Source organism: Mus pahari, chromosome 2 (genome assembly GCF_900095145.1).
Source record: "Mus pahari chromosome 2, PAHARI_EIJ_v1.1, whole genome shotgun sequence".
Lineage (NCBI taxonomy): Eukaryota > Metazoa > Chordata > Mammalia > Rodentia > Muridae > Mus > Mus pahari.
Window position 1 is genome coordinate 101,643,620 of NC_034591.1, and position 16,814 is coordinate 101,660,433.

General features: G+C 44.0%; 1 protein-coding gene across 1 annotated transcript in view; it reads right to left on the reverse strand.

Moving 5' to 3' along the window:
• Window positions 1-480: 480 nt before the first annotated feature.
• The window catches only part of Exoc6b (exocyst complex component 6B), a 425,980-nt gene continuing 409,646 nt past the window's right edge, over window positions 481-16,814 (reverse strand). The window contains exons 21-22 of the mRNA XM_021190223.1: window positions 7,084-7,196; window positions 481-3,493 (exon numbers count right to left, since the gene is read on the reverse strand). Of these exons, the coding sequence (XP_021045882.1) occupies window positions 3,367-3,493; window positions 7,084-7,196 (240 nt within the window). The 3' untranslated portion in view covers window positions 481-3,366. The remainder of the gene's footprint in view (window positions 3,494-7,083; window positions 7,197-16,814) is intronic.

The window sequence follows — 16,814 nt, forward strand, 5'->3', positions numbered from 1 at the left end:
AAAACAGGCTAGGGGCAACTTCAAACTTTGAAGTATCTCAAGCAGTCTTGTGGTGTCCTACAGTTACACCCTAAGGTCACGCTAATGAGCACTGGCTCTCTCTCCTGACTTTCTTTCAGACTCTTCTCCACACTGCCTTTTGCTCAGCTTTTACTCTGCAGGCTAGCTTTACTCTGGATAACCATGCATCACTCCTGCTTGGCTGCAGCCTGTCCCCACAGAGTGGGTAAACAGCTCACCCCAGCACCCCACATAAACCAGGTGCTTCAATATACTTCTCTTGGTGGCTGTACCAGTGTCAGTCATATATGTTAACAACACCTGAGGTCACAACACGGCCTCTTCCCACCAGGTTCTTGCTAGCTCTGCTTCTTAGTCAGCTCAGTGGGGACACGCTGCCTGCTATCCAGTATTTGTCACAAACCACAGACACATTGTGCAAGAGGGATGAGAAGAAAAATCTCACAAGACAACACAGTAGCTTTTGGAACAGGTATGTAGGCTCTCGTTTAATAGCAGTTAAAAGGTGTACAAGGGAATGGGGTACTCATGCTCATCCACAGAGGAACCCCCCTTACACAGCAGCCTGCAGCAGAGCTGCTTTCCTAGTGATCATGAGAGGAGAAGGTTCCTTTTGGAGGTATAGATGGATCTCACTGCATTTCTCCCACAAACGTGGAACTGTGCAAAACAAAAAGGCTATTTCCAACATATCAGGGAGGAGTGACCCAAATGCAGATGAATAAGAGAGCAGGAACAGAGGCAGAGGGAGGGGCACAGCAAAAGCAGGCTGAAGGAGGCTTGGTGAAGCCACCCAAGCCTGCATTCAGAGGTCTAAGGAGAAAACTGGCCACTGCCACCCTTGGGCTTGGGACCTGCTGAGCTAGGTGCCATAGAGCTGGATGGACTGTCAGGCCTGATGCATGACAGAGTCACTGGGAGATACTGCTTTTGCTAACTGGGACTCTGGGCTCCTGGATGCAGGTCCTGTTCTTCTCCACCCACACCAGTGTTACCTGGTAGAGAGTTTTGTTTTTCCCTCATGAATGATAAAAAATAAGTGAGCCCCTGCTTAACCAAGGCTCACAAACCGGACTGTCAGGGATATGGATCTGGTTGGAAGGCAGTAGACTTCCAGGCAGCAGCATCTCTCCCCACCTGAAATTCTGCAGGAATGTGGTCTGCAGGCATCTGAGGTAAGGTCACAGAGTTTGAGGCCTACCAGCACACATTCTGTGCTCAAGTCTTCAAGGCCAGCTCAGCTTTAGGCCTAAGGATAAAATGAAAAAAAAAAAAGTTCCTCCTTATCAATTCATAAGCCCCTTGACACTGTGGATCCCCGCTTTCCCAGCTCAGAGGCAGCAAGCCACTTATGTCAGAGAACAGCACAGCAGATGCAGAGGCGGGCAAAGGCAGATGGCCATCCTCACACACTCTGCAACTGAATGAGAGTCCTCATCAGCAGGACTCTGGTGAGGAAGGTAGAGAGGCCCTGTTCCTCCACATGGTTTTCATCCAATCCATGACAGTTCCTTTGGGACAGAGGTGGCAACTAGACAGGCAGCAAGATGGAGTGATTAAAAGTGTCCCCAAAGGACAAATGTGACAGCCCATGCTCTCTACACTGAAGGCTGACGAGCCCTGGTGAAGAAAGGGCCTTTCCTTCCTTCTCAGTCAGTCAGGTTTGTGGAATCACTTCTCACTGTTCATAAACAGAGGGCCTCGAGAGATCTCCTTGTCTTCTTCCCACAGGCCCATGCTCTCCGTTGGCTAGTAAGTTTTGTGTATTCTTCTGTGACTCTCTTCCTGAACCTCTGGCCATTCTGTAGCCTGCTGATGAGACTTGAAGGCTTATGCAGGGCACCTGGGCAGCTTGTTCTCTCCAGTCCCAGAAAGCTGTACCTCTGTGTGGTGTGCTCTTCTTGTTGGTGTTTGAGATTGCCATGGCAAGGATGAGGCCTGTTCAAGATGGCATAGGCTGTGGTGGGCTAGGAGATATGGAAGTACAGCTGTCCCAGAATTACACAATAGCTGACAAAGGTAGTAAGAGATTGCTTGACCAGTCTCTCCGCTCCTCACTGGAGCTGCAAACACTTTTGTGACATCTTGGTCAGTGTTCCACAATGCAACTATACTCTCACCAGCAGTCAGGCTAACAGCTTCTACAAGTGTCTCAGTGCAAAGTTTCCTCTGGCCAACTTCACAGGATCTCAGGAGTCTATAGCTAGCCCACACTCCAGAAATCAGAGATGTGACTTCAGGAAAGCACTGTTAGGTGAGGCTAAGGGACAGCCCAGAAGATGGGAGCCTTGGACTTGAGCAAGACAAGCCTTGTCTCTGGGATGTTGTTTGGTTGATGACAGCTGGGCCAGAGGCAATAATCCATCAGCTACAGTTGACCCTGTCTACATCATGGTGATAGATCCATTCTCAGAAACATCTAGTCCTATGGTGGCTGTGCCCAAGGGTGTAGAGCTTGGGACATTTTCTTTAAAGATGGTAGCTGTAAGGCTGTCGTTAAAACAGGAGTCTGCAATCTCACACATCGTGAGGCTTGACATGGTGAAGGCACCCAGGCTACTTCCAGCTTCAGAGAATCTGGGCATTTAGAGACGCTGCTGGAGTGAGTGTGACTCCCACTCAGGGACCTTCAGAATTGCTGATTTATGTTCTGAACCAAGAGTTACGATCATAAAAGAAGGACAGAGATGAATGGCATGGGGACTGGAGTCCTGACCCAACTTGGCTTTTTAATATTCAGAAAAAAAACTCACCTAGTGGAGCAACTTCTCTTTCAGCTAACTACCCTTCTCCCCCACAAGGCTCAGTCAGACCTACACTAATGAAACTGCCAGCTATGGGACCAGAGTGAAACTGTCATCTTGCCACATGCCACACTTTCATGAGCCAATAATTCAACCAGCAAGGCAGATAGATATCCTAAACTGAGGCTGGCTTTGGCATACTACATAGGCATGTCTGCCAGGCTCTACTTATGCACTTAAGCAAACACTTGAGAGCAAACAGGATATATATTATTATCCTTTTACTTTCTCATCTCAACTCTCAGTGCTAGGCACTCACTAAATTCGTGGAGCACTGGATAAGAGGTGGCTCACCATGTTGGCACTGACAGTGCAGCTTTCCCAGGAAAGTGTGGCAGTAACTTCCCCTAAGCCCTGGTTCTTGCTTACTCTTGTGCCTCTCTTACTATAGGGAAAGGTTATGTGAAAACTGTACAGGGGTTAATAAAAAAATACATATGCTTTCTTTGAGGAAGAATGCACAAATGCAGGGCCAGCCCAGGGGAGATCCTGGGAGATCACTGGCTACAGCAAGTGGCCTCTGTGGGCCCAAGGCCAACATTCAGGAGTGGTGGCTGCTGATGAGTCCTCGGAGCTGCTTGGCCACAGTGTCAATCAATTTCTGCTTATCTCGCTCATTTTTCCGGAACTGTGCAAACATGTTATTCTTGCGGCTAGTATCTTTCATCCTAAACAGAGAAGGAGAGAAAGATGGCAATGTATTTGAGATAGTCCAGACAAAGGACAAGCAGGAAGTAGGAAGATGGCAAGATGTATCTTAACCATTACCCAGAGTGGAAGAGTTCGGAATATTTCTATTGTCCAGCTACCTACTCATTATGGACCTGTCTTTCGGGCACCCATCACCTTCCTGACAACAGTTGCTTTTGGTCAAGAGCTGGCTTTGGAGGGTCTTTATCCTCACACCTCCCTCACCTGACCCACTCTTATGTCTTCAATGAGTTCGTTTATAAATGTCTGAGACATGGCACAACTCTGCTGGCCAGTCTAAAAATGTCTGGGGTACACTTATTTCATAAGTCTGTTGGGACCTAAGAGATGGAATTTGGACTGTGAGACAGAAAAATATTTCCTAACTGCAAGAGACTGTGAGAGCCACTGTGTATCTTTGAGCCCTGACTCTACCTGGTCACTCTTTCTTGCCCCTGAAAAAATGAAGTGTTGGTCTCCTGATTAGTTTCAGGATTATGGATGCAAAGCAGTACAATGGCCAGGTGGGCAAAGTGCTGAGGGAGGCAGGTTCTCAAGGGATGGCCAGCATCTCAGTTAACAAAGCCAACTTTGTGTGAGAGACAGCCTGAGCTCTCAATGGTCCTATACAATCTTAGATCTGTGTTATGGTCCTGCTAAAGCTCTGCAGGTGACACTCACGGAGCAGAAATAATGAAGATAGACGACTCTGTCAGGTGGATGGCCCTACCAGGATGGTAGGGTAAAAGAAAGTAAGACCAGATTGACATTACTGCAGTCTCTAGGTTCAGCCAAGGCACCAGTGACAGAGCCTTTGACTATGCTGTTCTCTGTAGAGGGCCTGCAATCCACTGCTGATGGCTTACTCTACCTAGCCTCTATACCCTGATTTGTATGAGTGAAGTGAGTTGGCTGGCACCTTTGGTCTTAGAACTGAACTGGCTCCTTGACTTCCCTGTTCTTAGGGCTACAGGGAGAAAGGCCAGAGGTCTAAGTTACTTCCAGGCATACTTTCCAAAGGTCTTTGGCCAATCCTGGGCCTTTTCTCCTCCTTTGTGGGCAGGTTTTTGAAGAAGGGTATAGTTGGAGACTATGAATCAAAAGACAGGGATCCCACAAATGGAGTTTACATCTTGCATGCTACACACTAGGCCCAGTGTGATTTCATCTATGTTTATATATACACTGGGATGCATATAGTGTACAAAGTGCTATATGGGCATTCTATACGTGCATTCTGAGTGGCAAGGAAACACAGCTGTCTCCCTCTCTGACAGTGACAGCCAAAGCTAACTGTGACTTTTCTCCCTAGTCTAAACTCAGAGTAATTCTTTCAGGTTGGAGTTTTCCATCCAGCACTGAATTCCTGCCCATACTTGGAAGCCTGCTCTAGGCTAGGAAGGAGGGCAGATGACCTGACTGGGTTGGAAAGAGAGCACAATGGTCCTTACAGTCCTAGTGAGTACAGCCTGCTATTTTAAACACTAGTTGCACAATTATGTTTGTGAAACTGGCAGGGTTTTAGATTATCCTGAAGGAATCCTCTTCCTTTTGCTGGATAAGCTATTAATCCAAACAACTTAAAACCAACAGGAAAGAGGAAACAGAGAAGCCCTTTCTACATCTGCAGGACATTTGGTTTGACTGATGTTATAATTTCCTGCAGCAGCACTGCAATGTGTGTCCAGAGATGGCCTGTAGCTCCAGGGGAGGGTCCTGCACTCTACAGGAGAAAGAGAAAAGCCAAGAAGCAAAGAGTTCTTGGCCACCGAAGCCTTTGGTTGGAACCATGCTCTCAGGTGCTATGGAGGCTGACGGTGGCATGATGGTTTGTATCCAGGAATGGTCAAAACTTAAAGTGACTCCTCCCCTTTCCTATCTCCTGAAAGTCTAGCACTCTCTCCTCCTTTAGGCAGTTCACCTTTTAGTGACTTTGCCTTTTCCTAGACAGTACTGGCAGTGATATGGGTTCTTCTGTCTTGCCTTACTAGGAAGAGCCAGATTTAGAGAGAGACTAGCAGGCATGGGGAGCAGCTGCCTCTGGGGAAGCAGAACCAGGTCAGAGGTGAGAAGGAACTCATCTGAGGCTGGGAGATGTAGATTTCAGTGACCTGGGAAGTCTTTGCCTGCCAATTTTGGAGCTAAAGAGTTCAAGTCCACTGATGGCTAGGACTTAGCACACAGCTTTGTTGCATGCTAGGTGAGAATGGTGAGACATTACCAACTGCCATACCTAAGGAAGAGTACAGGACTGAGCATCAGGCCAAAGACTGGACTGTCTCCCCATTTCTACTGAGTCATGAGAACTCTGGACATGGTGTGCCTCTGATGAGGACTCCTCATGGGATATGTGGGATTTAGACCCTGAAGTCATAAGCTTTGTCCCCAGGAACTGGGATTTACTTAGCAGCTCTTCTGTCAGGGCTGAACTGCAGACTCTGTCAATAAGAGTACCAAGCATGCCAGAAAGCTGAATGGAAGAGATCATTTCCCCAGTGCTGATGGAAAAGCCCCTGCCAAAACTCCCACCCCCAAATGAATTGGTAAACCAAAGCTCTGTAACAAACAAAGAAAGAAAGGAGAAGTGCTTACTGGGTGGTACCAGGCTAGTTTAGGAGATTAGTTTGTCAGGATAGAGACCACTCACAGGATCAGGATTTTAGTTTAGTTATTGGCATCACTGATGGGAAATGGGAAGGACTTGCCTCAAACTGATGAAAAATTCCTAAGTGAACAATATACTTACTCTCTAGATATCCTAGAAAAGAACATCATTGGGAGAGAGAACCATGGGAGAAAGTTAACATGAAAACATCAATTCTCAGCATATTGCTTGGCTTCACACACAGAGCCCAACATCTACTCTTGCCTACTCTTTGCTTCCCCTCACATCTGGCACACTCTCCAATCCCCAACCCCTAGTAAGAAAGATATTATACCTTTATTCCTTTTTTTCCATCCCTAATGATCTATTCTGACATTCTGGACTCCAGCCTTTGTCTTTGTAGGGTTGGAGCATGCCTGGCTGCCCATACACATGAGCTTTCTGCACTGCCTTGATACAGGTATCTTTTGACTAGTCAGTCTAATTTGCTTTAAAATCCTCTTTAACATGGGTCTTGGTTTCTGGCCTGGTATTTCTCAACCAGAGCCAGGTTGCAGTATATACTGACACCTGGGTGACAAGTTGGGTAGCTTTAAGATGTGTGGTGCTGCATAATCTAGTTCAATTAAACCACATTTCTGAGGCACTGTGTTCGACATATCATTAAACTCCAAAGGCTGGGACACACTCTTCTGCTTATCATGTAGGCCTGAGCCCAAACTAAGTCATCTTACATCTTGTCTTCCTTGGGTAAAGACACTTTGTCTAATTAGGCTACAAAGCAATACAGAATTCCATTGTGATCTGTACTTACAGCTTGCTAGAGCTAAGTAAGAATTATGACTGACTGCCAAGTACAATGGTCAAGATGGCTGACAGCACTGGAAACAGTTAAATGGTCTTGTATAATACCCCTTACTCCACTGCCCACCTCCCACACAGAGTACAGGGTTGGATACTCACTTCTCAAGCAGGGTCAGAGCTGTCACAGGGTTCACTCGGAGATACTTGCAGTTGGGCTGTCCATAGTCGGCAAGGTATGTGGACCAATCCCACTGAATAAAGAGGTCCAATAGCTGAAAAATACCCCAATCCCCATACCAAGGGTTAAACAAACAGACAAGGGAAATAAGAACCTCAGAAATCTCATTATTCTTTACTACCAGCTAACCCTGAAATACAGAAATGGACATGGAATAAGGGTAAGCATAGCTGCAGGCCACACTACCACTAAGTACATGTCAAACGATAGAGTAATTTCTACCATAAGCACAAGCCCATTGCTGAGACTCCATCCTAGCAGTGAGCCTCAAAGGCCAGCCTGTGCAGACACTATTCTGGACTGATCTTAAATGCAGGACCCATAGTACTAACTTGAAAATGCTTATCATGAGTCTTCTGTGCACCAAGCTCTACTTACTAAAGAGTTCAGAATCCAACAATGAACAAATGAGGAGGTGCTGCCCAAGGCCACAATGCAACTTCAACCACAGTCAGTCAGCTCTTGTGTTCCCTATATTCTCATTTTGTAGACTTGCCAATGTCCTTGACAGCCTTACTGCTGTTAACCCACTGTCCTCAACAGTTTGGGACCAGGCAGTACATTTATCTAACATCTTTTCAGTTGACTTTCATTTGGACTTTTCCCACAGCCTTTTTCTTATATGATATTGACATTTTTGAAGACTGTAGTCCCTCATCTTCACTGTCCCTTCATCTTTGTTTTGTCAGATGCCCTCTCATATCTACAATATGTATTTCCAACTAGAATTCCACACAAGTGACATCATGTCTTCCTCTGGGGGCCATGTCCTGGATTGAGTTACAAGTTTTTATTTTGCAAAACAATCCCAGTAATCTTACTGTGTGACTTTTCAAAGTTTACCTTTGTTTGTCTTGTGTACGAACGCGCCAAGCCCTGTGTGAAAGTCAGACCACTTGTGAGACCTGGCTTTCTTCCTCTACCATGCAGCTTCTGAGGATCCAACTCACGTTCCCACTGAGCCATCTAGCCAACCCCCATTCCATTGTTTTTAATGTAGCAAATCAGACAGATCTGATTCGCATGGCCCTCCTTACCAGTGATGTTAATATTAACTTGACTGCTTAGTTCAGGTCATACAAAGGTGAATGGTATCTCAATGGTAGCATCACTATTTCTCTCTTTATAATTAACAGATTTCTTGAGGGAGATACTGTTTCAAGCTATGTAAACCTTCAGGTTCTCCCCAGGCCTTGGCCTGTCATTGCTGAGCAGATTTTGCCTGTGACAATATTTTCTGTAGTGTCTGCCCACAGGACCTTCCACTTGTTCTACTCCCTTTCAAGCTATTAATTCCAACTCTTCTGTGAGAAACAGCATTGTTTCTCTCTATGTTTATCTAGTCACAGATATCAGTGTGACCTTCTGTGCACTTACTATGGCAGGATATAATCCATTACAGTCATTATTTTGTTGTCTGTTGTTCCAGCTTTAGCTACTAGGGATCCTTTGGCACTGGTCTCTATATTTTTGACCTGACTCTTTTCTATTTTGAATACTTCCTTTCAGGTTCTTCAAGATGTTCCAAGCTCACCTTCTATCTTTCATGGCCCCAGACCTTAAATCAATCTCTTATCTGAGGTGCTTTGGTGCTTTCTTAAGAAGAATGTTATTTAGAAGCCAAGATCTGCACAGGGCACCCCCCCCCCCTTTTTTTTTCCTGCTGGGGGATGCTTTACTAAAAGCCTCTTTGGTGACAGGGCTAAAGAAAGCATGTGTGTACCCATCCATACTGCTTTACTCATGGGTGCATATGTAGCAAGGCCACAAGTCCACACTGAGACTTCCAAGTCCAATATATCACTCAGATCCATTCTAGTCTTGTCCCCCTTTCCCGACTGATTACTTCTTTTTCTAAAAGGTCATTACAGTAGTTGGCTTATTCCTTCAATTCTAGCATAAAGTGCTTTCAGAGTTTCTAACACACACCACTGTCAGACACAGGTTTACCAACTAGAGCTCAGAGCTTGGACATGGCGCTTGCTTTAGCCCTTGGTGGTTTGCAGTCACTGAGGTAAGTTTTTCCTTTCAGCATTTGCTGTGATGACTTTCATCTGGTTGTCCTTCTCGCTGCATCTGCACTCACTCACATTCTGCTTAACTTCAATTGCTAACTTTGTGGCATATGAAATAAAGCTGTAGTTCTAGAAGTGAAAGCCATGTAGGAAGCACAGGAGTGAGGCATCTGCTCACACTTACAATCCACTACAGTCATCATTCTGGAGCTATTAGAGTAGGCTCACCCAGTCTCCATTCTCTCTGTTCCTTTTCCATCTACCTCTGTAGGTTGCACAGCTCGTTTTATTGTGCTTCTGTCTTTGGACAAACAAGCAGATGTGTTTTCTCATGCTTTCCTCTTTCCCATATGAAGGGTACACCTTCACAGGTGGACTTTTTCTCCTATATTTGAATTGAGCACCTAAAGCTTTTTCTTAATCAATGATTTAGCATACAAACACTGTGAAGGCTTTTTTTTTTTTTTTTTTTTTTTTTGAGTTGACAGAACACATATAAGATTTGGGGAGCATTTCACTGCCAAGCTGGGTGATTAAATACCAATATTTTTGGAGTAGGACACGGTGATAAGTTAGAGCTAATTTGATCAAAGGAGAACTCAACCAGTCATTAAATGGTACTTTGATCTCAATCAGAGATAAGTTGTTTAGGATATTCATTCAGAACAGAATTAAACTAGTGTAGCAGCTTGTGATATTTCACAAGCTATACAAATTGACACAATAAATCATAATAACAACTATTTAGTATATAAAATATGTACATATGTACAGCACATAGAAGAGACCCATGTTGAACAGCTACACTAAGTAGAGAACTTGCTTTACTGAATGCTATATTTCTTCATTATTTTGAGCCTTCCTCTTGTTTAATATCAAGTTGTGATTCTGATTCAGGATGGCAGAGAGAAAGAGAGAGGCAGAAGACAAGCAATATTTAACAATATTATAGCTTCCTGGCCTGCATTCTCAAAGAGGCTGTAGCCGTTTCTTTGTTTTTAAATCTTCATTGATTCTATTTCAAGTTAGGAGCTACTCTGAAGCTAGGCCAAACTTAAAGACTTTTTTTTTTTTTTGCATTTGTAGCTGAGAGAGACTAGAAAAATCCAAAGGCATGAAAAGCAATATCTTTTTCCAGGTGTAGCTACCTAGACAGAGAAAAGTCAGGTTCTAACAGCAGGACAAATGCAAAGTTCCAGGAAAGACCTTGGGGTGGGACAGTGTAAAGGTAACGCAGGATCTGTAGATCTTTGCAGTGTGACTAGTGCACACACATCTTCAGCACAAAAGATACTAATAATTCTGGTAGATGACTTGCTGTGGCTAAAGATGGCAGTCCCAAAGAAGCTTTACAATCTATATTGAATCAAGCTCTCTGGGTACCTGTCTACTTCGTGGGCAGAAAGAACTACACAGAAAGCCTAGTAGAGGGTACAGCCTGTGACCACTTCTGGACTCAGCTAGTTACTATGCTAATTCATGGAAAACAAGGATTGTTGGATGCGTTCTGCCTTCCTTGCTAATTCTTCAGCTATGAACTTCCTCTCCCAGGATGTGATGTTAATAATCTTCACTGTCAGTTTGACTGGATTTAGAATCACCTCACTGTGTCTGTAAGTGTATTTCCTGAGTGGTTTAACTCCGCACAGAAGACCTGGCATATGTGTAGTTGGCTACCCACAATGAACCTAAGGGGCAAAAGGGGAAGGGAGGCATGATGAGCACCATCACCTCTGCTTCCTGACTGGGTCAGTGTGACTAGCTGCCTCACGATCCAATTGCCATGCTGGAGCCATTCTTATTGCCCCTTCCCTGCCATGAGGGACTGTTCTCTCAAACCATGAGCCAAGAACAAGCACATGTATTTTCTCATACTTGACTTTCTAATATGAAGGGCACACCATAACTATTCTCCTGTACTTTTCCTCCCATGGAACTATATTTGAACTTAACATCTAGAAGCTTTTCTCTAATTAATGATTTAGCATATAAACACTCTCTCTCTCTCTCTCTCTCTCTCTCTCTCTCTCTCTCTCTCTCTCTCTCTCTCTGTGTGTGTGTGTGTGTGTGTGTATGTGTATGTGTGTGTTTAAATAAACTAGAAGTCATTTTTAAGAGATAATAGACCACAGAAGAAAACAATGCATCTGCATCTTGCTTAGGTTATTTTTGTGCAGTCTCTTGGCACCGGAGAGTAGCAGCTCCCCAAGGGTGAGAATGACATATACCCTGTGACTTCTCCACAGCACTGGACAATATACTTCTAGACTCCTAGCCAGGTTCCCAATGACTACATATTAAAAGGAATTACAATAGGTGAGCTGACATTTTGTAGCAACAATATTGGGCAGATGATGGTCCAAACTTAAAATTCGTGTTTTCCCAAACCAATCTGACAAGTGGGTCAAGCTAGGGTCCTTCCAGGTGCCACTAGGGGAAGACTGCCTGAGGACAAAGGAAGCATCAAACTGAGGGACTGCATCCATACTGGGAAGGAGCCCAGTCTTGGCTATCTAACTTCAGGGTTCCAAGGGAAGATACCTATGAGCAGCGCAGAAGAGGATGCTAGTCATGGCTGCACAGGCTCTACTGGATAGGTCCAACCTCAAGTTGGTTACATCTCCTCCTTCTAGCATGCTGTAAAGATTCTATAGAGAACAAAGAATGGCAGGAACAAAGGTAGGTATATACAGCAATGGACACCTTGACAGGAGCCCACACTCTGCTTCCCATAGCTCAATCTGCTGACAAGTTTTCTCTTGAACAGGCCCACTGATTTCTGTAAAAACTGTGCTCTGCAAGCAGGACTGTCCTTGAGGTGAAAGGAAAACAAGAGTGTGTACCTTATAAACATCCAAAAGAATTCTTCATGCTAAACAGGATAGAGTACAAGAGTATAATGTTAGCATGTTTTTTCAAGATATTTATATAACCCCACAAAATTCTAAATATGCTGTATCTTCTGTAAGTAGTTTCCTTATAGAAAAGAGCAGGACCATTTGAACACTAGGCAGGAGTCCCTTGCTCACTGACAGCCTGACAGGATGAACTCATCACATCATCATAAGACAGTTTTCTTTATCGACGACATATAGGTACTTTTCAGGAGGCAGCAGGGCATAGTAACAACAAATACAGGCTCAGGGTTCCCCAACTGAGAGTCTGACCACAGATTAAGTTTCTATCAACAGCTGAGGGGAGACCAAGAGAGAGACGGCAGGCAGAGAAACTGCTGAACAGAAGACCTGACCATGACCCATCTGTGTTTATTGCCAGGATTTCCCCTGACCCCATGCCCTTAGTCATACAATTCAAAGAACAGCTTTGGCTTGCCTCCTGCATGACCTCAGAAATGTTTCCTGATACAGACATCTGGGCAAATGTCAGAAGAGGAACAAATGACTTTAACAAACATGCTGCCAACAATGTAGCAGGCACCTCTGGGTACTGCACAGGGAAGATGATGAGATGCCATGTCTAGTCTTGAACTGAGGCTGGTAAATGAGCAGATGCAGAGTGATGCACACTAAGATACTTTAGGAATATGGCACAGCTCATAAGAAGGGCTTGATACTTGCCATGTGGGGATTGGCAGGGGTGAGGGGGTGCCAGGCAAGGAGACTGACAAGGCTGTCTCTTAAGAGTACTTTGGAAGTAACTAGGAGAAAGAAAGCAAGGGACAAATGGCCTTGATATTAAGTTTCAGCTGGCAGCCTCTCTACTTGCTTTTAGCAAGAATGTTCCCTGGTATTTTCTAGGGGAGATGGAAAACTATAATCACTACCCCCACCCCTTTTTAAAAAATACAATTTTATTGGAAGTTTAGTGTTTACTAGCTAACATCTTATCTATGGCTGCTTTTGTGTAGTAATAGCTGAGGCCAGTAGCTATGACAAATGCTACCACATGCTAGGAAAGCCTAAAGCTGTACTCTTGGCCTTTTCAAGGAAGTCTAGCTTTAGATCCAGGTCAAGAAGGGCAGTTTGTGTCTCTGTATATGTGTGTGTCCGTGTCCATGTGTGTGTGTGTGTGTGTGTGTGTGTGCATGTGTGTATGTGTGTGTTTTGTCTCTCAAGATGTGATATCTCTCATATCTATTAAATTAAAGAAAAGAAAATAAGACAAGGCACTTAATCACAAGGAGGAGGTAAGAACTTCATTATTCTAGCAATGGACACCAGAGTTCCTTTAGGAGAGAAGTGCTTGAGGAGATTGGAGATTTTCTGTTTGGGCAAGCCCCTCAAGATACAGAAGCATCTGCAGAGAAAGGAGGAGAAATTTGGGCTGCTGGTTAAGAGGCAGATCTGGAAGAGAGGCAATTTAATGAACATGTATGTGAAGGGCTAAAAGACATTGCTAATGGTCCTGGGCAACTATGGAGTAAGGAGGTTTTTCAGAGCTGCTGCTGTCTAGACAGATCTCTGGTTCCCTCCTGATGCTTGAGTAAAGGTTGGCAGGCTGGCCAGCCTCTCTCCTGCCTCTGCATGTATCAAAGAACAACTAGATAGCTGCAAGCTTACTTCAGAAACAGAAGCCCAGGAGGCACCAAGATGGACAATACACAGGGGCTCACAGCAGCCCAGAGGAGGCTTCTGGATTTTCCACAGGTGACAAAACTGGGACTAGAGAACCCTCCTGGGCTCTCTGGATCTCTACTCAAACCTTGCAACAATGGCCATGCTGCAAGCTGGCTCCAGGAGCTTCTAGAAGGGTCTGGCCCATCCTCTTTTCCCTCAGCAGGAAGAGGGAAAGGGAAAAGGGAGTCATGTGGCAGGTTTCTTACTGTTCCCACATCCCTACCACTTGCATGTAAGCATCAGGAAGCTCTATCTTAGTGGCAACTAAGCAACAGCAGTTTCTCCTGAAAGAAAACAGTATGTCCAGAAATATTTACTTTAATGATAAATGTTTGTTTCTAGGTTGCCTCTCTAGGCCCTTCCCTTCTAAGGCTATCTTGGCAGAGCAAGGGAAAGATAGGTAGGCTGAAAGTGCCCTCAGTTGTCCCTAGCTGGGCCGCAGGAGCTTCTGGAGAGCCCTAATACTAAGCACTCCTAGTGATGCTTCCCAGTGGCTGTGTCCCATTTTTTGGAGGGGACAAAGGCAGGGCCGTGTCAGTATACTATTGTTTGGGTTAGGGACTCCATTACTGAGTTGTTAACTCAACTATCACACATTCCCCAACCAAAACTGAGCAGATTGAGGAGCATCTCTGCAAAGGGACCATAGATAGAAGTGTTTCAACAGTGTAAGTATAAGCAAGCATCAAAACAATGGCAGAATTCAACAGTTTTAACCATAATACAAACTCTGTATCACCTGCTTTAGAAAGTAAAATCCACTGGATGTGACAAACAGCCCTTACAATTAAAATGATCAGAAAATATATTTAAAGTATGATTTATACCCAGAGCTATGAAGAGTAATGAACTCTTCTTAGCCTATATAAAAAATACATACCTTGAAATATTAATTAGCAAGTATGCATATGCAAGTAAATATGCACACACACAATACAATGTGTGCACTGTACACAGAGATCTATAAAGGTGAGGATAATGCTCTATATCAAACTGCAGTGGGGAGTGAGATGTGGATTAGGATATCTTTTTGTGTTTATTCATATCTATAGTTGATTAATAAATTGTCATAAATATAAATATACATTAAAGGCAAATCTTTGAATTTTATTTTACCAATAGTAGTGCTCAATGAAAAGTTTGTTGAAACTGGCTAGAATATCCAAGGAAAACTACTATAACTACATGTTTTGGAGCATACCTGCAATCTCAACACTTTGGTGGCTGAAAAAGTGGGGATCATGAGTTCAAGGCTAGGATGGGTTACACAGTGGGTTACAGGACAGGCTGGGTTATATAATAAGATCCTGTCTCAAGAAACAAAACAAAACAAGCAGAAAACTATCATATAAAGTCATAATGAATAGCTTTGGTCCTTTTCATAGATGTGTAAATTAAGAAAAAGTTGTAGACCTTCTTTGGGTTACAATTACAAATTCCGGCCCAGGCACTTTCTCTAGGCCTAAGAAAATATGCCTAATACTAAAAGACAGTAAAGTAGAGAATGCTCTTATACAGTGGTAAGCTGAGAATAAATATAGCCCAGGAAATATTGTTGGGTTTGGCCAGAAGGCTAGTGATTGCTAGCTTCTTCAACCCCTTGTTTCCTCATTTGAGGAGGTAGAGCTGAATAAAACTGAATTTGGAATTTCACTGCCAAAAGCTGGAACTAATCAATAGACTGATTAAAGAACCAAGAGATGCTCTTTGTCACTCCTCTGAAAACTCTAGCTGCATAAGGAATCTTCCCCTCACACCTGCAGTATATTAGCATTACTTCCTGGGAACGCTAAAATATTATCCTTATAGAGTTAAGACATTTTCTCTTCCTTTTAATTATAGTTGCTAATTATATTTTAGTTACTAATTATTATTTTAAATTAAATATAATTTAATTATATGTGTGTGTTCATATTTCCTCAAGCTCACTTTGGAAACAGGTGGTGAAACAACTTGCTAAAAAGTTCTAACTTGCCTAGCACCTGCCCTTGAGAGTCAAAGGTGACACCCAGACATCATGTTCTGTATGTGAAATTCCCAGTGAGGAAGAATAAGAACTCAGGAGAGTCACAGTTCCATTCTGCCAGATTAAAGGGAAGAAAACAGGGAATTGTAAGCAAACTGACTAATAGAAGCCAAGGAACTGAAGTAGGTGGAGCAGAGAGACCTGATGATAATGGGAACATCTACTACATGGCAAATGCTAGGTATGTATCTTGCTTACTTATGGTACTTAATGCTCAGGAAAGCCAACAGTTACAGGTATCACTGCCATTTAATAAACAGAAATGAAACCTGTGAAGGATTAAACATGGATCGATGAGTCGGGGCGATAGCTCAGTGGGTAAGAGTCTTGCCATGCAAACATGAGGAGACCTGAGTTGGTATCCTTATAACCCACATAAACGCTGGATGCACTGAAACAGGAGGTGGAGACGGGAGACTCCCTAGAAACTTGGTGCACACTAACGAGCAGCAAGGTGGAAGGTAAGAATTGACACCCAAAGTTGTCCCCTGTCCTCCACATGAGTGCTATGGTATTCATGCTGCTTTAGTTACTTATCTATTGCCACAATAAGACAATATGACGAGAGCAACTTATAGAAAAAAGTTTATTGGGGATTATAGTTCAGAGGGTGAGTCTATGGCCATCATAGTGGGGAGCAATGACTCAAGCAGGCACACATGGTGCTGGAGCAGCAATTGAAAGCTTACAACTTGATCACAAGGATGACGCAGAAAGAGAGCAAGCTAACTGGATTTTGAAATCTCGAAACCCAACCCCAGTGACACACCTCCTCCAACAATGTCACACCTCCTTATCCTTCCTGGGTCAGCAGTATGAAACTTCTAAACAGTTCTCAACAACATAGCCCAGAGAGGAGACAGTACCACCAGGTATCTTCTCATGCCTAGCTCTGCAGCCCTCTTTAGCAAGGTTAAATATTAAGTGTTAAGAGTATCATCTGAGCCGGGCGTGGTGGCGCACACCTTTAATCCCAGCACTTGGGAGGCAGAGGCAGGCAGATTTCTGAGTTCGAGGCCAGCCTGGTCTACAAA